This window comes from Cnephaeus nilssonii (genome assembly GCF_951640355.1).
Source record: "Cnephaeus nilssonii genome assembly, chromosome: 22".
In the NCBI taxonomy this organism is placed as follows: Eukaryota; Metazoa; Chordata; class Mammalia; order Chiroptera; family Vespertilionidae; genus Cnephaeus; species Cnephaeus nilssonii.
Window position 1 is genome coordinate 2,869,365 of NC_137093.1, and position 21,886 is coordinate 2,891,250.

The 21,886-nt window shown below is 58.2% G+C and overlaps 1 protein-coding gene across 1 annotated transcript in view; it reads right to left on the bottom strand.

Moving 5' to 3' along the window:
• GRIK4 (glutamate ionotropic receptor kainate type subunit 4) overlaps nt 1–21,520 on the bottom strand; it is a gene marked incomplete at both ends in the record, with an annotated part of 129,258 nt that extends 107,738 nt beyond the window's left edge. Inside the window, 5 exons of the mRNA XM_079762939.1 lie at nt 2,059–2,112; nt 6,357–6,535; nt 17,425–17,590; nt 20,406–20,503; nt 21,442–21,520. Coding sequence (XP_079619065.1) covers nt 2,059–2,112; nt 6,357–6,535; nt 17,425–17,590; nt 20,406–20,503; nt 21,442–21,520 — 576 coding nt within the window. The remainder of the gene's footprint in view (nt 1–2,058; nt 2,113–6,356; nt 6,536–17,424; nt 17,591–20,405; nt 20,504–21,441) is intronic.
• Nucleotides 21,521–21,886: the final 366 nt, after the last annotated feature.

Sequence of the window (21,886 nt, forward strand, 5' to 3'; positions counted from 1 at the left end):
TTTCTCCTCTTCCTTCTCTTCTTTCTTCTCCTCATCCCCCTGCTCCTCCTCCTCCTCCTCTCCTTCCTCCTCCTCTTGCTCCTCCTCTTTCTCCTCCTCCTCTTCCTCCTCCTCCTCTTCTTCCTCCTCGTCCTCCTCCTGCTCCTCCTCCTTCTCCTTCTCATCTTCTTTCTCCTCTTCCTTCTCTTCTTTCTTCTCCTCATCCCCCTGCTCCTCCTCCTCCTCCTCTCCTTCCTCCTCCTCTTGCTCCTCCTCTTTCTCCTCCTCCTCTTCCTCCTCCTCCTCTTCTTCCTCCTCGTCCTCCTCCTGCTCCTCCTCCTTCTCCTTCTCGTCTTCTTTCTCCTCTTCCTTCTCTTCTTTCTTCTCCTCATCCCCCTGCTCCTCCTCCTCCTCCTCTCCTTCCTCCTCCTCTTGCTCCTCCTCTTTCTCCTCCTCCTCTTCCTCCTCCTCCTCTTCTTCCTCCTCGTCCTCCTCCTGCTCCTCCTCCTTCTCCTTCTCGTCTTCTTTCTCCTCTTCCTTCTCTTCTTTCTTCTCCTCATCCCCCTGCTCCTCCTCCTCCTCCTCTCCTTCCTCCTCCTCTTGCTCCTCCTCTTCCTTCTCCTCCTCCGAAGCCTGCCCCAGGTTGATCGAGTGGCCCCTGTTTTAGGGTGTAGACCGGGTTGTACACATCTAATAGAATTTACCACTTTGCACAATGGATACTTTGCATTTTCCAAGGCAAATTTACTTTCTTATTCCCATTTTAATCCCTAATTCCTGATGCAGCGCCTGAAACATCACAAGCATGCCTGCATGAAGGGGCCACTTAAGTGATCTAAGACGTCCTGCATTTATAAAATAAAACAGACTTCTTCTCCTAACGACTGTTACAACGGCTCTATTTGTAACAGCCAGAAACTGGAAGCAACCAAAATGTCTCTCAACAGGTGGGTCATCCGCACCAAAAGCCAGGTCCTCTTTGGTCAGAAGCAGACCATGCCCTCACCTAACAGCCCGGTGACTCTCCAGGGCACGGCGTTGGCCTGACAACAATGACCTCAAAAGGGATTGCATTAAATAGCATTCTGGAAGCTATAAAGCAACAGAAACAGAGAACAGAGTAGGGAGAGTGGGGATTAGGGTGGTAGGAGGCTATAAACCCTAGCACAAGGGAGATTTTTGTGGTGATTAGGTAGTTTTGTGTCTTGATTGCAGTGGGAGTAACACAAACCTACACATTTTGAGAGATGTGCCGTTTGCGATCCTGTTTTGATGTTATTGTAATTAAATAAGATGTGACGCCTGGAAGAACCTGGGTGAGGGGTACAGGTACCTCTCTGCATTTCCTTTGTGACTTCCTGTGGTTCTTTTATTTCGACATAAAAAGCTATAAAATTCTTCTAAAATCCCATTCTCTGACGTTCTTCCTTCTCTCTAGCTGAGTGCCTATCCTTCATAACAACCTTTCTCTCTTTTACTGATTTACAATTTCAAAATGCTCCACGCACATTAAATTACATCCTTCCAAAACGCAGCGGCTCCGCGGCGCAGCGGCTCCTCCTGTGTCACAGACCAGGAGGCGAGCTGGCACTGCTGAGGCACGGAGCTGGTAGGTGGCAAAGCTGGTGCCCCCACCTACCCAATAAAATGTCTACCGGCTTTCTTTCTCAGCCGCAAAGTGGGGGTTGGTAGACACGGGCTCGGACGGCGCAGCAGCGATGACACCTCAGGCCACGTGCACCTGCTGTGCCCTCGCTGTCCTGCGGGGCCGGGACCAGCAGCCAGCAGTCCGGCCTCCCAGGGGGACTCGTCTCCCAGGGGAGGCTGTGCTGTGTAGCCAGCGGCATGTGAATGGAGGGTCAGACTCTACAAACCCCCGTTCCCCCAAGACGAAGAATCGTTGAGGTGAGAATGCGGTAGTTCTTGAAGTTCCATGTTCCCAGGACACCTGCCTGTCATCGGGCTGGCCTCTGCTTCTGTGTTCCCGATCCTCACCTCCTGGGCGTCATCCTGTCCCCCCACTGACCCTGATTAAGGACACTCTCCATGCCAAGGAAGTGGGCTGTGGAAATGTCTTACCAGATTAGTGAAGATGTACGTGTAATAGGCTGACACCATCCCTAGCTCAGCGGCCTGCAAGGGGAAGAGAAGGAGATTAGAGAGGAAAGCATTATCCACTCGAAGCCAAGGAGCAGCGAGGGCGCCGTGCCTGCCACTCGCCCGGCTCACTCGCCTTCGCCCAGGCAGAGGAGAACATTGGGATCTGTTCTTATTTTGCCCTTGACCTTGAAGGACGGGGCACAGAATCACCGGCCTCTAGGGCAGGTCTCCCCACCTCCGCCCCACTCCCACCCACAGGGACTCGCAGAGCAGCTGCTGTTTGCACGCACAACATGGACAGGAGCAGCAGTCCTGGAACCCAAAGGACTTTAAGGGGAACGAAGCCGGTACCAGCCGGACTGTGACCTGGCTCATCTCCACCCCTGCGAGTGCTGGTGTGGCTGAGCCTGGGACTTGTCTCGCTCGGGCTAACGGACCAGGCGGCGCCGCCTCCCGTCTGACAGCGGAGGAACGGAAACACCAGCAGGCCCCACAACTTGTCCCGGTTCACAGGCCTCATGAACGGAGACGCCGGCAGTAAAGCCAGGTCGCCCCCACCCCCGGAGGACTGCAATATGAATGGAAATCCCACTGGGAATTCTGACAATTTTCTCAGGAGCCAAGGCATACCCGGGAGAGGCTGTGGGTTGAAGGCAATTCCCAAATGTACCTCATGCGTGGCAGAATGCAAGGAGCAAGACGCGTGGCCTGCGGTCAGGTGGGAAACGGGGTTCTGCATTAGTAAGAACCAAGCTGTGTGATGCGCCTCCACCTTGACCGCAGCACGCAGTGTGGCGGCGCCCGCAGGGCGAGACGGCTGCTTCAGCACAGCCCCCCTGTGGTCTCATCTTTGCCGCGTCACACACGCTCCTCACCACCCTCCCCGGGCAGTGTGCCCGGCTGTGTGTGACGCGCTCCAAACCAACAAGCAGATCCAGTAACTAAGCCAGCCCCCCAGGCCGTCCCTCCGGCAGGCGGCAGGGAGTCCTAACGCCCCTCAGCTCTGGCCACTGTCATGACTAGGGAGGTGCCGGGGGGGAGAAACACCCAGCGATGATGATCCCACCTTCTTCTGTTTACCTCCCGAGGAACTCCAACAACCGGGCATTCCTGTAGGACACCCCCAGTCTCCCCGAAGAGCAGGCTGGGTGATTACATCACCACCACTCCAAAGGGGATGCCTGCAGGGCCTGAGTGACTGGGCAGGGGCATGTGGGGTCCCGATGGAGCTCAAGGCTCTTAGTTGAGGCCCCCACTTCCCCCAGCAAAGCTCCTCTTCTGAGCGGGTGAGGTGTCAGGGTGCCGCCCATCCCCTCTCCACTGCCCAGGCTGACGGCAGCCCCTGAGGCAGGAGGCCACGAGGCAGCACTGTTGGATGGTTAAGACCCGTTCGGTGAGGGCTGCTGTCCTGTGGATAAAAGAGAGCCTTGGCTTCAGGACCGAGCTCTCTGCAAACGAAAGTCACTGCCGGCACGGCCACTCGGTAAAAGGAGGGCTCACTCTGCAAATCCCCCGAAATCCAGAGGCAGCAGATGTGGCCACGCTCGGGCCAGGCTCAGCTGTGCACAGGGTCCCCGAGCGAGCGCTGTGTGCTCTCTGCTCACACTGCCTCACCCACTGAGCTCACCCCTCCCGAGGGCCCTCAAGGCTGGCTCTCTTTCTGTGCAGGGGAGTGTGGGGCGGGGGAGCGTGGGGCGGGGGAGCGTGGGGCCCAGAGAGTGTGGGGCCCGGGGAGGCTGGGGCCCGGGGAGCCTGGGGCCCAGGGAGCCTGGGGCCCAGGAAGGGTGGGCCCGGGGAGCCTGGGGCCCGGGGAGGGTGGGGCCCGGGGAGCGTGGGGCCCAGGGAGGGTGGGGCCCGGGGAGCCTGGCGCCCGGGGAGCGTGGGGCCCAGGAAGGGTGGGCCCGGGGAGCCTGGGGCCCGGGGAGGGTGGGGCCCGGGGAGCGTGGGGCCCGGGGAGGGTGGGGCCCGGGGAGCCTGGGGCCCGGGGAGCGTGGGGCCCGGGGAGCCTGGGGCCCGGGGAGCCTGGGGCCCAGGAAGGGTGGGCCCGGGGAGCCTGGGGCCCGGGGAGCGTGGGGCTGACCCAGGCCTGCACTGGGGCCACAGGAAGTCGCCCGGAACAGAGGGCGCAGGCTTTGCGGTGCCTCAGGTCATGCTGGGCACAGGCCCAGGCCGGGAGGTGTCTCGGGAACTGCTGCTGGCCCTGCAGAACGCCTGGCTGCTAATGACCTTCACAGGCCGACTTCCCTTCACACGCACGGGCAGTGAAACACTGAAAATCATCCTAAATGGCGACGCGTGGCATTGGTGGGTGCCATGAGACACCACACAGCTGGTGGGACTGTCAGTTGTTACGGACTTTCTGAAAGGCCATCGTGTCAAAATCCTTCAGACGTACATGCCTTCCACTCAGTGGTCCCACTTCTAGAAGCTGTGCGGGGAGAGTATTCGTGAATGTGCGAACCATTCTTGACACAGCCACAGGTTAAAACTGGCCTGCATCTCCAATAGGAAAGCAATAGTTCAATAAAGTATGATACATCATGATCGCAAATGATGCAGCTATTGAAATATTCATAGGAAAATATGTCATGACACGGGGAAATGCTCACATATAATGAAGCAGAACAAAGCAGGTTACGGGAGAGTATGTGTGGGGTGATAATTGGGGAGGAAGTGTGTCTATAAAGGCAGAGAGAACGGACATCAGAATTTCACAGTGGTAGTCTCTGTGAATTGTGAATACTTTTTATTTTCTCCCCTGTGCTTTTCTGTGCTTTCCTGAATTTCAACAATAAACTAGACATGCCATTTCCGAGAGAGAGAGAGAGAGAGAGAGAGAGAGAGAGAGAGAGAGAGCAGATGCAGCTGCAGGAAACCGCGAGGCACTGCCGGCCAGGGCTGCCCGAGGCTTCCCGGGGACTGCCAGGCCCGGCTCTGCAAGGGGTGCAGGCTGCCCTGCCCTCTGCCAGGAGGCTCCCCCCTTCCCAAGGACTCCTCAGCCTGGGTTTCTCACGTCCGAACACTTAGAGGAGCTTTTCACTTCATTGATCCTAGTCCCAGACACGAGAGAGGAAAGAGGAGGAAAAGAGAAAAGGTGTGCATGTGTGTGTGTGTGTGTGTCTGTGTGCATGTGTGTGTGTGTGTGTGTGTGTGTGTGTGTGTGTGTGTGTGTGAATTGGGTATATGCACAGAGACAGACATGGGTTTGAGCTGTGAGAAATTACTATAGCAACGGGCTAACGGGATAACCCTCGGTTCTCAGAATGCATTCACATCTCTTGTTAACTTGGAGACAAAAATGAGCTGGGGGGAGAGAGGGAGGGCGGGGGAGGAAGAGAGGCCATCCTGTCTGCGCGCCCCCCCCCCCCCCCACCTGTCTGCCTGGTGGAGTGAGTGAGGAGCCTGGCTCCCCGCTCCCGGAGCTGAGGTGCTGCTTTTCGATGTGCAGCTAAATGGCATCGGGAGAGGCCGCTGGGCCTGGAGAGGCTGGGGAGCTGCTGCGAGTCGGAGGAGCTCTGAGGCAGGCCCACTCTGTTTGGGGTGTACGCCTGGCCCGGCCGCCAGCCCAGGACTGGTGCCCAGAGACACCAGGGCTGGCCAGTGGTTTCCAGCTGTGTGCCAGGCAGCTGGCCTCGCTGCGTGTCTGTCTCTGTCTCCCTGGCGCTGGCCTCAGAGGCCCAGCTTCCCTGCGCAGGGCCTGAGTGAGGCCTGGGGCAGGGTGGGCAGGGGAGCCCACTGCGGGCAGGGAGGCTGGTGCAGGCCTGGCTCTGCTCCCAGGCTGCTCCTCGCCTGGAGCCTCAGTTTCCATCTGTGAAGTGGGCATATCACACCCACCTCACGCAGTCACCGCGAGGACCACACTGGGAAACCGCACCGTGGCCCTGGTGACCCGGGCACACGTGGAAGGTCATGGGCAGGCCCGTGTTCAGCAGTGCACACAGATGAGACTGCCCTGGGTGTCCACACATGGGAATCCTTCTGTACCGCTGGGCAGACAGCCCATCCCATCACCCCAAACCCTCTAGAGACCCAGGGACCCCCAGAGCCCTGGCGGGATCTCGGCTGGCCAGCGTTGCGTTGGTGGCTGCCCTCCTGCAGCAGCTCAGTGTTCCTACAGCATCGCCGTCACCCTTTCTCCCGGCAGCCCTCAGGAGCGTCCAGGGAGACTGAGGCCCCCAGAGGTTGGTCAGGGCTCAGGCCCCGCCCAGAACGGCCAGGAGGACCCCCCGCACGGAGGGAGCAGAGCGCACGCTCCGCGGGAGGGCGGAGGGACGCACCTTCAGGAGGATGGTGTGGGACATGGAGGCATTGGCGTGGATGATGATGGTGGCGGTCTTGTCGTCCCGGATCTCTTTGAGGAGTGGGGTGGGGTCCCTGGTGTCATCCAGCATCCGGACGGAGAGGGTGTCCTTGGAGATGAGGAACTGCCGCAGCAGCTTCTCCAGGTTCAGAAGGCCTGGAGCGGAGAGAGGACGAAGGCCCCGAGGGCCGCATGCCCCTGGGACCCCTGGAGCAGGAGCAGGAGCGGCCACGCCCCGGGGCCTGCTGAGGCAGGCGGCCCAGCCAGTGCCTCTTGGCCTGAGCAAGGTTCTCAGCTGTTCTGAGCTTCCAGTACCCCCTCTTCAATAAAACAGATGCTCCTACGCTCCCAGGGCTCCCCCTGACTCCCCTGGGAAACTCCTAGAAGGCAGACAATGCACTCCCCCAGGCAGACAGAGCCCCCACTCGCTCCTGTCCCCCACCCCCGAGGCAGAGAGAGCTCCCACTCGCTCCTGTCCCCCACCCCTGAGGCAGAGAGAGCCCCCACTCGCTCCTGGGGTTCCCCCAGGCAGACAGAGCCCCCACTTGCTCCTGTTCCCCACCCCCGAGGCAGAGAGAGCCCCCACTCTCTCCTGTCCCCCACCCCCGAGGCAGAGAGAGCCCCCACTCGCTCCTGGGGTTCCCCTAGGCAGACAGAGCCCCCACTCTCTCCTGCCCCCCACCCCCGAGGCAGACAGAGCCCCCACTCGCTCCTGGGGTTCCCCCAGGCAGAGAGAGCCCCCACTTGCTCCTGGTCCTCGGGCAGCACTGGCCAGCAGGCAGCCCTGGGCTCAGGGACCACCAGGCCTGGGCTTCTTGCCCTCGCTTAGCCACTTGCTCACTGTGTGACCTGTTCGTGCGGCCGGGTCTCTTGGCCCCCGTTTCTTCATCTGGGACATGAGAGCAGCAACAGCGGCCGGCTCACAGGGCCGTGGCGAGGATTAGATGAGGCACGTGAAACACTTGGGCCGAAGCGTGCACACGGCAAACCCTCCTCGCCGTTACATGCACTCGCAACAGCCTTCACCTACGTTGTGGGGGTCGGGGCCCGGTCACAGGCCCAGAAAACAGGTCTTGCAAAACACTGTGAGCTCCTCAGAGCACAGTGGCTGCATCAGACAAAGTGTTAGTACAGCTTTAAAAGAACAGGCTTCAAGCTGCACCCCAGCAGGCAATCATGGGGCCCAGAACAGAACAGGAAGACTGGACCGCTCTAAGGATACTCCCTCCTCCGCCCCTCCGGTCCCTGCTACCTGCTGCCTGGGGCAGGGGTGGGGGGAGAGGGTCCAGAATGTGTGAATGAGACAAAAGGTCTTAATTCTGCTCTGTCTTTAAGGCAGGCCAGCGAGTGTGCAGGTCTCCTGGGAACACAGTGAGCTCAAGCCCAATGGAATAGACCTATAGGCATTTGCTCTTCAAAGCAAGCTCAAAAGTAACGTTTATTAAACGCTATTACGCTCCAGGTGACTGGCGGAGCATTGTACGTGGTCCACCTCATTTAAGCACTCCCAGCGACGCGACAGGCATCATCAGTCCCCAGCACAGAGCCCGAGGCTGCAGACAGCGCCGCTGGAACAGGGGCTCCACACGCGGAGCAGAGGGAAGGCCTGGCCTGCTCACCAGGCGGAGGCCCCACGCTCCCGCTTCCGTCCTGGCTGAAGGGACAGGAAACGCAGGAATGTCCTGAGGTGTCCAGAGACCCCTCCCTGCTCAGGTCACTCCCCGTCTTGACTCTTGAGGATCCAAAGGTCAGAGAGAGCGGGAGCCGGGAGGAGGGTCCATGCCTGCCTCTTTCTGTTACAGAGGCCTTGCCTGGCCACCGGGGAGCCAGCTGGCTCAGGGTCCCATGTTCTCCTCTCCTCCAGCCCTCTTCCCATGGACCAGGCTGCCGCTGCGGACAGAACCACAGAAGGCAGCAGGCATAGAGCCGAGGCCGGCCCCGGCGTTTTCTCTGGATGCAAACAGGGACAAAGTAGCAGATGGAGCCCACGGGCCTGGCACGAGGGGGATGGGAGCTCTAGGAGGTGGGCGAGCTCTATCCCATGGGGCCTGGGCAGCATTCCAGGGGCTGGAGGCTGCGGGTGGGTGGGGAGGGGAGCCACGGGATGGGGCTGCCTTTCCTTCCTCCCCACAGCACAGACGGTGAAGAGCCACGGCTGCCCGTGCCCCTCGGAGCCCCTCCACCGGCCTCCGGGGCAATGAGGGTGGGGCACTTGCTGCCAATCCCTGAGGCAGGTCTGGGTTCAAGCGCAAGGTCAGCCCTCCCTGGCTCTGTGACCTTGAGAAGTCACCTAACCTCTTCGAGGCTCCATCTTCATCTGTAAAATGGGTGTAACAGGCCAGAGTTCAAGGAGGTCCCTGAGGAAAGCTCGCTGGGCACTGGAATATGTAGTATCCATGTTACTTCTCCTGTGTTTCCTCATCCCCACGAGAGCTCAGAAGGGTGGCTCAGTGAGGCAGAACAAAGAGGGAGGAGAGTAGAAGTCTGTTGAACCAAACTCACCCTGCGCACCCCAAGGGCCAGGCACTGGCCCCCAAACCCAGAAGAGAAGATGGACCCTGCCCTCCAGGAGCTTAGGGTCCAAGGAGCTAAGCCTATAGGAAAGTTCGGCTCACGTCCCTGTTTTCTTCCACGGCCTGAATGCCGGGTTTTCTAGGGCCGCCGCATTGAATGCCGGGTTTTCTAGGGCTGCAGCATTGAATGCCGGGTGTTCTAGGGCTGCCGCATTGAATGCCAGGTGTTCTAGGGCTGCCGCATTGAATGCCGGGTTTCTGGGGCAGCCGTGTTCTGTCCTGTAAGTGAATGGAGAGGGTATTCACCCCCTTTCCTCTTTGCTGATGGGAAAGCACAGCCTCGCGGGCACTGAGGCCTGGAGCCAGCCTTTCGGAGGGCATCGCCCTGACTCAGGAAAGACCTGCCTGCGGTGCGGGCGGGAGGGAGCACGCAGCTGCAGGGGGCGGAGGGCGTCCCAGGGGATCTGGATGCAGCAGGGAGAGTCTTTGGAGCGTGACTGGGCAAGAGGCCACATCCCCTGGGGTCATTCAGTCTTGGCAATGAAATTCAATGGAAGGAGACAGAGCCTGGGGTGACAGCGGGTTACTCTCCGCCCAGAGGCCAGAGGTCTGGCAATAGGGAGAGGAGCCGCCTCAGCGGGTTAGTAAGAGGACGTCCAGTAAGAGAACAGTGTCTGTCACCTAGAAGGTGCTGCGCAAATCTAGTTTCCACTCCCCTCCCTCCACCTTCACAGACCAACCATCCTTCACCGTCTCCCACCTCTTACAAAACTTATCATCCCACCACAGCACAGCCTGTGGTTATGTCAACTGATGGTCAGCAGCGCCAATTCAACACCAACAGGAACCCCCATTTTGGGGTGTGGGGAAGACGAAACCTTATTTAGTGCAAATAGCTCAGCGGTCATACAGTGCGATGGATCGCAGGGCCGGGAGCTACCTGTGGGGCTCCCAGGGCCCAGGCCTCCCTCAGCAGGCAGCTCTGCCCGCCCCACACCAGTCCACGCCAGTCTGCTCATTCCACCCGCCCCACGCCAGTCCACGCCAGTCTGCTCATTCCACCCGCCCCACACCAGTCCACGCCAGTCTGTTCATTCCACCCGCCCCACGCCAGTCCACGCCAGTCTGCTCGTTCCGCCTGCCCCACACCAGTCCACGCCAGTCTGCTCATTCCACCCGCCCCACACCAGTCCACGCCAGTCTGTTCATTCCACCCGCCCCACGCCAGTCCACGCCAGTCTGCTCATTCCACCCGCCCCACACCAGTCCACGCCAGTCTGTTCATTCCACCCGCCCCACGCCAGTCCACGCCAGTCTGCTCATTCCACCCGCTCCACACCAGTCCACACCAGTCTGCCCGCTCCGCCCGCCCCACACCAGTCCACGCCAGTCTGCTCACTCCGCCCACCCCACGCCAGTCCACGCCAGCCTGCCTGGTTTTGCTCTGTGCTGCTAGTGTGCTCTGCTCGGCTCCAGTGAGACGTCTCTGAGACGTCTTCAGTGTTTCGGCTGCAGCCTGAGAAAGGCAGCCTCCAGCTGCCAAGGAAAGTGCACTCCCGGAGGGGCGCTGGCTTTCCTGGACAGAAGTCCCAGCCCCTGGCCCCTGACTGGCCCGTCCTCATTCAAATGAGAACCCAGACCCTCACATTTGACTGGTCCAAAGGCACTGTCCTAATGGACCAGAATAGAGATGCTCTGATTGGTCAGACCTGCGCAGCTCCGATTGGATGGGGAAAGCCTCAGCCGTATTGGTTGAACTAGGATTTGAGGAACTGCTTTATGAGGGCGGATCAGGGGCAGCTCAGAGCAGAACCTTCCCGCGGGGAAGTGCGGTTTGCGTGAGAGGCCCCTGTGCAGACACGGCTGCTAGGCTCTGCTCTTTTTTAAATTGATCCCTTCTTAGTAGGTATCTTTTTTTTCCTTTCAGGATTCAGTTAAACTATTTTATAGCATCTAAATAGTTATATCTATCTATATCAGGGGACCTCAAACTTTTTACTTTTTTTTTTTTTTTTTTTTACAGAGAGGAAGGGAGAGAGATAGAGAGCTAGAAACATCGATGAGAGAGATACATCGATCAGCTGCCTCCTGCACAGCCCCCACTGGGGATGTGCCCGCAACCAAGGTACATGCACTTGACCGGAATCGAACCCGGGACCTTTCAGTCCGCAGGCTGACGCTCTATCCACTGAGCCAAACCGGTTTCGGCATACCTCAAACTTTTTAAACAGGGGGCCAGTTCACTGTCCCTCAGACCGTTGGAGGGCCGGACTATAGTTTTAAAAAAACTATGAACAAATTCCTATGCACACTACACATATCTTATTTTGAAGTAAAAAAACAAAACGGCAAAAACACCCGCATGTGGCCTGCGGGCCGTAGTTTGAGGACGCCTGATCTATATAAAACCCTAATATGCAAATCGACCGAACGGCATAATGACCAGCAGAATGACTGGTCACTATTACACACACTGACCACCAGGGGGCAGAAACTCAATGCAGGAGCTGCCTCCAGCCCACAGGCCCCAACCAGCTGCAGCGGTGGGGGGTGAGGCCGGTGAGCGGGCGGCACCAGGCCAGCCAAGATGGGTGCAAGCAGGGGCCCCCAATCACCCCTCAGAAGGAGGCAACTGGCAGCAGCGGCAGGGGGCAGGGCCGGCGAGTGGGCAGTGCCAGGCCAGCCAAGGTGGGTCCAAGCAGGAGCCCTGATCACCCCGCCAGTCGCTGCACAGATTGGCCCTGATCACAGGCCAGGCCCAGGGACCCTGCCTGTGCACGAATTTTGTGCACCAGGCCTCTAGTGTGTTACATATTACAACATGCACACACATACACTATTTCACCATGTTGGGTAGGAGTCCCACTCACACTTCTCTGCACATCTCTCATGCGAGGCAGGGCTCGGGGTGCTTACTGACCAATGGAACTAGAGACTGTGGGCCACAGACAGTACCCCCACATCCTAACAGACCAGGGAGCTGCAGTGCCTGGTGGGGCAGCGGAGGCAACGAGGTTTCTGGCTGGAGGAAGACACTCTGGTCCCCGGCAGCCTCGGAACCACTCCAGGAACAAGGAGCGGCTGGGCGCCCCCGAGACAGGCCTCCCTCAGCCTGAGGAAGAACTTCTGTTCAAGATGCCAGCGACGCAGCAGCGGCAGTGGCAGGAGGGAGGAGCCAGGCACTGCAGGCAGTCGGGAAGGGCTGAGCCTCCGAGGAGGCTGCCCAGGGATTAAACCCAAACCTGGGGCTGGAAGTTGAACTAGAAGAATGTTGACATCTTTCCAGCGCACAGATTCTCTAATTCTATGAATCAGAAGAGAATATTTTAAAAATTCTAGGCAGGGGAAGAAATTTGCAGAAGAGAAAGTGTGGTTTGGTTACTTTAAAAATATTAGGAGTGTTTCAGTGCATTTGACATGCTTCAATTGTCATTCTCTTCACTTCCGCCCTTTTAATGGAATGAAGGGGTTTACCAGAGGCAGCTGCACGGGGAGGCCAGAAGCTGCTCTCCCCCTGGCCTCCCTTCCACCCCCAGCAGCCCTCCTCTCCAGAAGGCCCTGGCCCAGCAGGGGTCCTTGCCAAGGCCAGCTCAGGATGAGGGGACCCACAGCCCCGCACAGGATGTGGGTGGCCTGCTGTTCTGGGCAGGAGAAAGGCTGGCTGTGGGGAGTGGAAGGCAGGGGCCAGGGGGGTGGAGGGAGATGGAGTGGCTGTGAAAGACACGGCCAGGGTTGGACAGGGCTAGAGGGCAATGACACAAATGCCCACAGGAAGGCTCTTCGGGGGACACAGAGGACCCTCGTATCAAAAAACAAGATAAACACCCATTTCCATGGGCATCACTTCCTCTCCCCCGGCTGATGCCTTGGGTGTGGGCTTTGCTTCTGCAAATGTTAATGTTCCCCGGAGGCAGCTGGCATAATCCCGACCTCAGAGGACGGTGGGGAGGGTTAGTGAGCAGCACGGAGCTCACCGCTGTGCACGGAGCCCTAAACCCGGAAGTCTCCATCGCCCTCCTGCTTGCCAGGCACCCGTGCCCCAGGAGTGGCTTCAGACCGCTCCATGGAGCGGATGAGGGAGCAGGACGAGGCTCCGATGGGTTGCTGGTGGGGAAGGGGCACAGAATTAGTTCAAATGCTTGAACAACATATTTCACTTGTTCTTTGTTTTGTCCCATCCCACACTCAGCTCGACCCAAGAATGGGCAGGGAGGGCCGAACACGGGCCAGAGGGGAGAGAGCGGGTGTGGGGGAGGCTGAGGCTTCTCGCTCACAGGCAGGACAGTCTGTGCCTGGCGTGGTCGTGGAGACTGTCCCCTTGTCTGAGGGAAAGATGGGGGTGGGAAGAACGTGGCCTCTGCACTGCCATCAGTCTCCCAAATTCACAGTGTGTTTCCCGCATGGGCCTCAGCTGCCAGGGCCCAGCAGACCGAGAGCAAGAGGGACTGTGGCTAGACATAAGGAAGACCTTCCTGTCAGGTTGGTGAGCACTGAGAAAACTGCAGGAGAAGCTTTGCCTGGAGATGTTTACAGCTGTGCTTTGTCCCTCAACACTCCTGCTGTGAGCACAGGGCGCGCCGGTTCTGTCCTGCCTGAGGGGGCTTGTGGCAGAAATTTCCAGGGGAGTCCTTGACTCCGTTACCCCATTCAGTGGTGCGAGGATCCCACACGAGGGGGGCCACCTGGTTCCCAGCCACGTTCTATCAAAGACAAGCATCCGATGGGCTCCCAGCTCAGCATCCTTTTGGGCGCATGGCCAACCTACTGGGACGATGGGAGGTAAGAGAGTTGTTTGGTATAGGACCGGCCAGCGTCCATGCTAATGTGAGCTGCACACCTCTGCGAGGGGAACTAGGACAGAGTGGTAGCCAATACTTCTGGGTTTGTGTGGAGGGCCACACACTCGTTTTTCCCAAAGCACGCATCATCTAAAGTAGCGCTGCCCAATGGAACATCTGGTGGGAAAGTTCTAGACCTGCGCTGTCCACATGTGGCCACTGAGACCTGGAAATGTGGCTGGTGAGAGTGAGGAACAGTTTTACATTCCACTTAGGAATCCCAGTACTTCCAAGCCTGAGTTGTAATAAATAAGAGATGTGAAAAGCACACGTGGGCTCTGGTCCAAGATGGCGGCATGGGAACACCCTGTACTCCCCTCTACAGACAGAGCAGTTCCCCCTGGAGAAGAATGGGAGCTGACCAAACAGCTTCTGCACAACCAGAGAGAGAGAGAGAGAGAGAGAGAGAGAGAGAGAGAGAGAGAGGCTGACCACACAAAACAAGCCTCTGAAACAGCTCTGGCTCTGGCTCCAGCTTCCAGCCTCGTGACTCGCTGCCAGACTCTCCTCAAGTCGCATTCAAGTTCATGTTAGCTGCAGCTCCCACCCAGGTGTGGCTTGTCCTCAGAATTACCTCCCTCTGCTACAGCCCAGCTTACCTCCTGAATCCCTACAGCTAGCCCACCTCCAGCTGCTGCTCGGTCCCAGGGTGCCTTGCCCCAGGAACTGTGGGAGGCCCGAGCCCCTCCAGCTACAAGTGCAGCCACCCTGCCAGGGTCCAGTACAGCCTGCCCTTGGCCCTTCCCATTCCAGGCACAGCTCCAGGCCTTGGTAAGGCCTGACCCCCAGTAACTCCCAATGCAGGCTCCAGCTCCTGCTGGCCTGCCAAGGACACCGACATGCAGTCCACACAGGAGCCCTCCTATACAAGGTCACTCCTGTAGGACCAGGAGAGGTTGCTGTTTCACTCAACTCATACAAACACTCGGAGACGGCCAACATGAAGAGACAGAGAAATACGTCCCGAACTAAAGACTAGCACAAAGCCCCAGAAAAAGAATGAATTGAAACAGAGACAAGCAGTCTATCAGATAAAGAGTTCAAAACACTGGTTATTAGGATGCTCAATGATCTCAACAAAGAAATAGGAAACATAAAAAAGGAGACAGAAAACATAAAAAACAACCCGTCTGAAATAAAGAATGCAATAACTGACATGAAGAATACATTGGATGGGATCAACAGCAGGATAGAGGAAGCAGAGGATCTAATCAGTGATTGGGGAGACAAAGGAACAGAACACATCCAGTTGGAACAGCAAAAAGAAAAAGGAATTAAAAAAAATAAGTGCAGTTTAGGGACCTCTGGGACAACGCCAAGTATCCCAACATTTGAATTACAGTGGTCCCAGAAGAAGAGAGAGAAAGAGACAGAAAATCTTTTCCAAAAGTTAAACTTCCCCAATATGGTGAAGCAAAAGACACACAACTCCAGAAAGCACAGAGAGTCCTAAACAAGATGAACCCAAAGAGGGCCACACCAAAACACATCATAATTAAAATGCCAGAAGTTAGATCAACGAGGATTTTTTTTAACTTCATAGTTGAAAAGAAACACAAATAAACTTAACAATATACCAAATAGATAACTAGATTAAAGAAAAGTAAAAAAGAAAGAACCCAAGTGACTTTTAGCTAGAGTACTTTTACTCCCCTCATTCTGAAGATAAAAGGACCAAAGGAACTGCAAAAAAACTGACATGACTTCATAGGTTAGTAGGTTTATTATTAACAGTGGTATTGGTGTAGTAATTCTGCAACAAGTTTATGGGCTGTAGAATTGAACAAAGGAGTAAATATATTGATTTTGTTGGGAGCCGGGCTTCTCATGATGAGGTAAAGGAACTACAAATATAAAGTGGTGAAAGGCAAGAATGATAGGAAATGGATATTTTCCCCAGTTTATCCACTGAAAGGACGTAAGAGATGACACCTAGATACCAGACCTAGGGTTCTATTATTCCTTGAAACACACACACAAAACAAACAAACCAAACAAAACAATAAAACATGGGTCCTTAGCCAAATGGCTGAGTCCTGGGCTGGGCTGGGGCGTGGACCTGGACCACCGTGGGCCAGAGGTAAGAAGGTGCTCAAAGGCAACAGGCACAGAGGCCAGCTTGCAGGAGCTCCCACTGCCAAACCTGGACCATCTGAGCCTCAACATAAGTAATAATAGCAACGGATTGTAGCCATTGAATAAACCAGAGTCCGTGGAGCCACACTGACAGGAGGAAATAAGTAAGGAGAAGCAAAGAGCCTCGCCGGAAACTGCTCACTCACAAATGCAGACAGAACGCTGCGCTCCGACCACTTCTGGCAGTCATGTGACCTGATTCAGGCAAAAGCCTGCATGTGCCCTAAGGAGCAGGGCATTCATGTACCTTCCGATAATCTCCCAGTTAGTTATTCCCGAGGGGAAAGCAGCACCGTCTACAAAATAACTGGCCCCAACCCTTCAAAATGGCGCAGTTGAGAGACAGATCTAGCTGAAGGAAGGCTGAAGAGACATGGCAACTGAACTGCACCCGGTGACAGGCCTGGATCCTGGACTGAAGAACACTGACTGCAGGGGCCGGGGGTGGACTCGGAATAGAGTGTGGATGGGGGCGGGGCTCACACAGTGGGCTCGGCTGCTCTTCTTCTCTTGCAGTACAGGAGTCATGTCCGCTGAGTGGTGGGACAATGTGCCTGTGGAGGCCACCAGGGCCGGGACCGGTGAGGACGTGGCTCCACCCTGACAGGGAGGGCGATGTCTGCAGGTGCCTTCAGGATGCCAGGGAGGGGGGAGGACGTTGGTGCGCCGAGCAGTTCTGAGCATCTACTGAGAGGAGCCCTGGCGGGCATGGCATGGCCCTGCTCGTGCAGCCCCCCACTCCCCGGGCCTGCCGGCAGGCCTGCACAGCGAGCTGCCCAAACACAGGTGCCTGGGCCCGGGGCTGGGCCCCGCTGACAGCCCGCGGTCAGCACCTGGCCGACTGCATGGGTGCGGCTGCCACTGGGTGCACAGAGCAAGGGTTTCCTGGGAAGTGCTGCTTAAAGGAGCTACATCTCAGACACTGAGTTTATGTTACAAACTGTCTGAGAGTCAGAGAAATGCATTTCCAAAACATGCATTTGCAGGAAACAAGTGCTTTATCGGAAATTGACCTTGGCCCTTGTTCCGGCAGCAGAGCCTGCTCTCCAGGCAAGAAGCTCTTCAGCTCATCAAGTACAAACGCACCGCCTTCATCCCCCGCTTCTCCTCAGCAGCGGCTGTAAGTGTGGGAACTGCGTTTGCAGGCGCACCAAGGCGTGGAGGTTGGCCAGTCTCCCTGTACCCAGTTCTCTCCGTTCTGCCCGTGCCCAGGGGATTCTGTCAGACAGACTGCTCTCTCTCTCTGTCTCACATGCATACACACATGTGCACACACACATGGACAAGCAGCCAAGCAGAAGCTCTCTGTGTGGGCTCGCCCCGAGTGTGGGTCCTGGGGTGCTCTCCGATGGTTGGCTCCCTCGTCACTTTACGCTCCTGGGGAAAGTCAGCCAAGAAGGGGTGCTCACAGATGAGCATGTGATGCCGAGCCCCTGGTTATCTGCCCTGGGACCTAAGGGGGCGCCCTCTTCCTGTGTGTCCCCCCCAGGGCTGCAATCAGGTTGAAATCAGCCAGCTCGCGCGGGGGCTGCCGGGAGCCAGCCGGCCGGGGGCTTACATTCCGCTTTGGCGCAGACGAGGCAGGCCGTGGTGCAGTTGAAGAAGTTCAGGACCCCAGCCACAGCCACGCTGATGTCCGTGTTGCTGGGGTGCAGGTTCAGGGTGGTGAATCTCTGCAGCTGGAACTTGATAAACTCCTCTGGGGCCACTTTGAAATGAGGGACCTGAGAGGAGGAGCCAAAATGAGCAGCAGGTTGAGGGGGGGGTCCAAAAAGAGGGAGAAAGGAGCTGGAGAGGCTGTGGAGGGAGGGTTTTTTAGGTCAGGCCTTTGCCTCACACCAGCGGGAAGCAGAGCTGGCAGGCCTCAGGCACCCACAGGATGGCACCCTAGACAGCGCTGAAGGCGGGCGGGCAGGGGAGAGCCTCCGGGAGGCCTGTGTGGGTGCCTGGGCACCATGGGCTGATTCTGGAGGAAACTGCCCGCTGCTGAGCAGCTGGACAAGTGGCCCTCGAAGGCATAACCCTCATAATCCTCGAGTTGTCACGAATAAGTCAGCGCAGAGATGGCAGGGAAAGAAAACCCTGCTCTGGGGACCAAGAGACGAGGCAGGAGCACCAGCCAGCTCCCACCACGCCCTGGAACACGCACGTGGAGAGCCTGCGCGTGGGGCAGGTGCACACACACCTGCTGTGGCCTCCTGGGCCAGTCAGCTCCCTCTGCCTCTGCTCCTGACATTCCCAGAGGCACCGCCCTGACCCCGCCTCTTCTCCTTGCAGCCTGGGATCGCTCCTTTATTGGCAGCTCAGGCGCCTGGGTAGGTTGTTGGACAGTTAAAACGTAATAAGCTGCCATCCATGTTGATTTTATTCTGTCTCCCTCACCCCTGGCACAAGCTGGGAGAGCTGCAGGCTGCCCCGTGCCCTGCGCGCGGTGGGGCTGGAACTTCAACACTCCTCCCTGAGGACCAGGGGCCTACGGGGACGGCCACATCACAGCAGGCATGACTCTAGACGCGTGTTAAAGCGGCAGGGCTGAGGATGAACAGCAGGAAGAACTCTGATGGTGCGTTCACTGGCCAGCCCGTCTGCGATGGTTCTGAGATGGTCTCCGTGGGAGTCAGCGACCTTATCGTTTTAAGCTTCTGAGGAACGTCGGCCAGAAGCCGGATCTCCGTGAAACCAGGTGAGGGGAGAGGAAGGTTAGCAGAGACGGGGGAGAAATGTCTGAATTCAACTAGGATTAGCCCTTGAACTGACAGGGCAGCCACTGTTTCCAGCAGAGACAGAAAGTGCAGGCTGGGGGGTCCCGCGAGTCGTGAGCCGGGACTCGGAAGAGTGAGGCTGTGCCGTGGAGAATGCTGCGTCCCAGCTGTGTTTTGCATCCCATATGATTAGTGTAAGACGAATGAACCCTGTGAGGGCAAAGGTCACAGAGGAGCAAGATGGAGGCACAGGCCAGGCAGGGCGCGGGGCGGGGCCTGGAGGACACATTCGGGCGTCTCTGGCCGAGGCCCGCCGTGCATGGACATCCAGCCGCCAGGGTTCCGTTAGCGGCGCACTCCCCTCGGGGAGGTGATACCCTTAGAAAAGCCCTCAAATCCATGGGCTCAGGAAAGTGAAGGACAAATGGGTTAAAGTCTAAAGATTTGGTCTGCATCCAGGGGGTGTGGCTTGGGGCCCAGCTCATGCCAATGAGGTGACGAGAGGGGCCTCTAGGGGCTTTGGGAGCATAAAGGGAGATCTGTGAGTGAAGGAGCAGCGCTCACGCCGCACGCAGCACGTGCTCGGCACTGCCCCTTCTCCTCCTCTTTCCCCTTTTCCCCAAAACGCAGGGGCTCCAGACAAGCTCCCGGAGCGGGGTGTGCAGGAGGCGAGGCTGAGGGCTCCCAGAGGGCCCTGGTAGGAGGAAGGCAGGCGCCGGGGGAGCCGCCAGCCGCTCTAATGAGCCAGGCAGAGGGTCTGGCCAGGCCTGCTGACATTCCATCCAGGACCAAGAGCAACGCATTTCCATCTGCGATTGCACACAGGCCCCGGAAGCCGCGTGGAGGTGGGAGCAGGGAGGTGAGCGGGAGGGGGAGGGCAGCGGGGGGGGGGGAGGGCAGCGGTCAGGGCCGGGTGTCAGCTGCGCTCAAAGAAATGAGCTCCTTGGTGCGAGCGCCATTTCTTTTCCCTGGAGCTGCGGGAGTTCAGGGTGAGGCCGTTCAGCCTCAGAGAATATTAAAAGCGATGCTTGGTCTGGCTGGAGGCCCGGGGGCAGGGAGAGGATGCAGGGGCCTTTGCCTCTGTCTCCAGGGATACGCTGGCAGGGAAAGAAGTGGTTGATTCTGGGAAGGCCTAGGGAAGATTCCAGTAACAGGCAGGACCACTGCACTCCACAGCTTGTTTCTCTAGGGGTGAAGGCGGGAGGGAGGGATGAAACCAGGAGCAGCTGTGCCTTAGCCTCCCAGCATCCTCCTCTCGCACGGAGCTGGAACCACAGGAAATGGCTCCGCACGTGGAAAGGAGGGAGGCTCCAGGGAGAGGCGGCACCTGCGGAGGACGTGGCTGATGGACGAGCGACCCCTGGACTTGGTGAATGAGGTAGAAAGCAACATAGAATCCCTTTCTAGAGAACTTATAAAGCAGGTTTCCAAACCTTATTTTACCAATCGACTGTAGCAATGCCTTCTTCCCCAGAGTCCCATTGTCTAAAATCATAACAGGATCTGTCACGTGGAGTCAGACTTCTGCCCTCCTGCCCCACCCCCACCCCCATACCACCCCCAGCCCCCCTCTGCCCACCTCCCCCAGCCCCACCCTCCCCGAAGGACCACCGTAGACGCAAAGGCGTCCTTGAAATCCTGTTGCGAAACCTGCTCTGCGTCCCCTCCCTCCAAACAACCTGGAAAAGGCGCGTGTGCCGCGAAGGACACTCCCTGGCCTCATTCCATTCCTGCTGTCAGTGGCACAAACGGGCCCCGCGGGCTCCGCTAGCCTCGGAGCCCACGGCACCTGTGGGCACGCTGCGGCCTGCGGTCGCCCCGTCTGCCCAGCACTCACCTCCTTCTCCCCACAGATGTTGCTGATGATGGAGCTGGAGGCCGGGCTGGAGGACGGGCCCAGGACAGCGACCACGCCCTTGGGGAGGATTTGACACACTGGGCCGCAGCAGGGGGAGAGCAGGGGCAGGAAAGAAACAAGGAAAAGAAACTCATCACGGTGCGGCCAGCGGCTGTGGGCTTGGCCCCCAGCCTCCCACTTCCCACTGCCCCTCGCCTTCCACCTGCTGCCCGCCGCCCGCCCCCACTCTTCCAATCCCCTGGACTGCCGGGCTCCAGGGCTGTCTGACTGCCGTTTATGGGTGGTATTAAGTGAGGAAATGGCCCAGGTGATGGTGACATATGGCCACAACCGACAGGGTGTATAAATCCTCTGGCTGCCAGCAAAGGACACAGGCTGGTGGTGAGAACCACCACCACCCCCCCCTCCCACCCGCCCCAGACTGCACTTGGGTTGCTGTTTAGATGGCTCTCTCCTCTCATCAGGTTCAAACCCCTAAGGGCAGGCGCCGAGCCTTATTAACTCAAATCCCCACGTTTCAGTCCCGGGTGTCTCCCCGCTTTTCCTAGCAGGAGCAGGTGCCCAGTGCACGCTCCTGAGTGAGCGCATGCATGGGCGGGACATGCAGTCAGAAAAGGAGAGAATCTAAGACTTTACTCTGCGATAGCCTGAGGAAGGAAGGGTGGGAGAGGAGGGGAAACAGAGAGAGAACACATGATGTCAGAACCCAGCAGCCGCCCCTCCTCCATGGGCGCGCCGAGGCCCCCTCCCACACCTTCTCCTAAATGCAAAGCTTGATCCTGGCACCTTTCCCTCCACCTCGCACCACAGTCAAGTGGAGCCACTTCCCACGCTGTGACCTGGGGTGGAGGCAGCAGCCAGGGTGTAAAGCCACACCGGCACCCTGGTCTCTTCCTCTTAGGGCGGCGTCCTCATCACAGCCACCCAGCCAGCGGGTGCCTCGGATGGGTGCCGGTGGGAGGGGGAGCCCCAGGGCTCACACCCAGCGCTGCAGTTCACCAGATGACAGGCAGACCTGCAAGGTCCCTCTCCGCCTGCAGCTCGGGCAGGGGTCCTGCAACAGCACAGGCCATCGACCTGCGGGCCCCGTGCATGACCGGACCGCAGCTTGAAGAATGTGACCTCAGCCTGCTAGATGGTCTGTGTTCGTCAGCCCTCAAAGCCCGAAGCAGCTGCGGGCGGGTCTCATTCCTGATCCCCCCCCATGAGGAACAGCTTCCGGGCGAGGCTGTGACTCCCCTATAGTCACCGCCCGAGGGAGGTCGGAGCCAGCACTGCAGTGCAAGTCTGAGGCCCCCCAGTGCTCACTCCGCGCCCTCAGTCACCTCACCGTCGCCTGCTCCTGCAGCCGCTTCACCCATCTCTACACGCCCTACAGGTGCGGTCCCCATCCCACCTCGGCCTGCCGGGTCCACTTCTCCAAGGTCACCCTGACCTCTGGGTCCCAGACACCTTCCGCT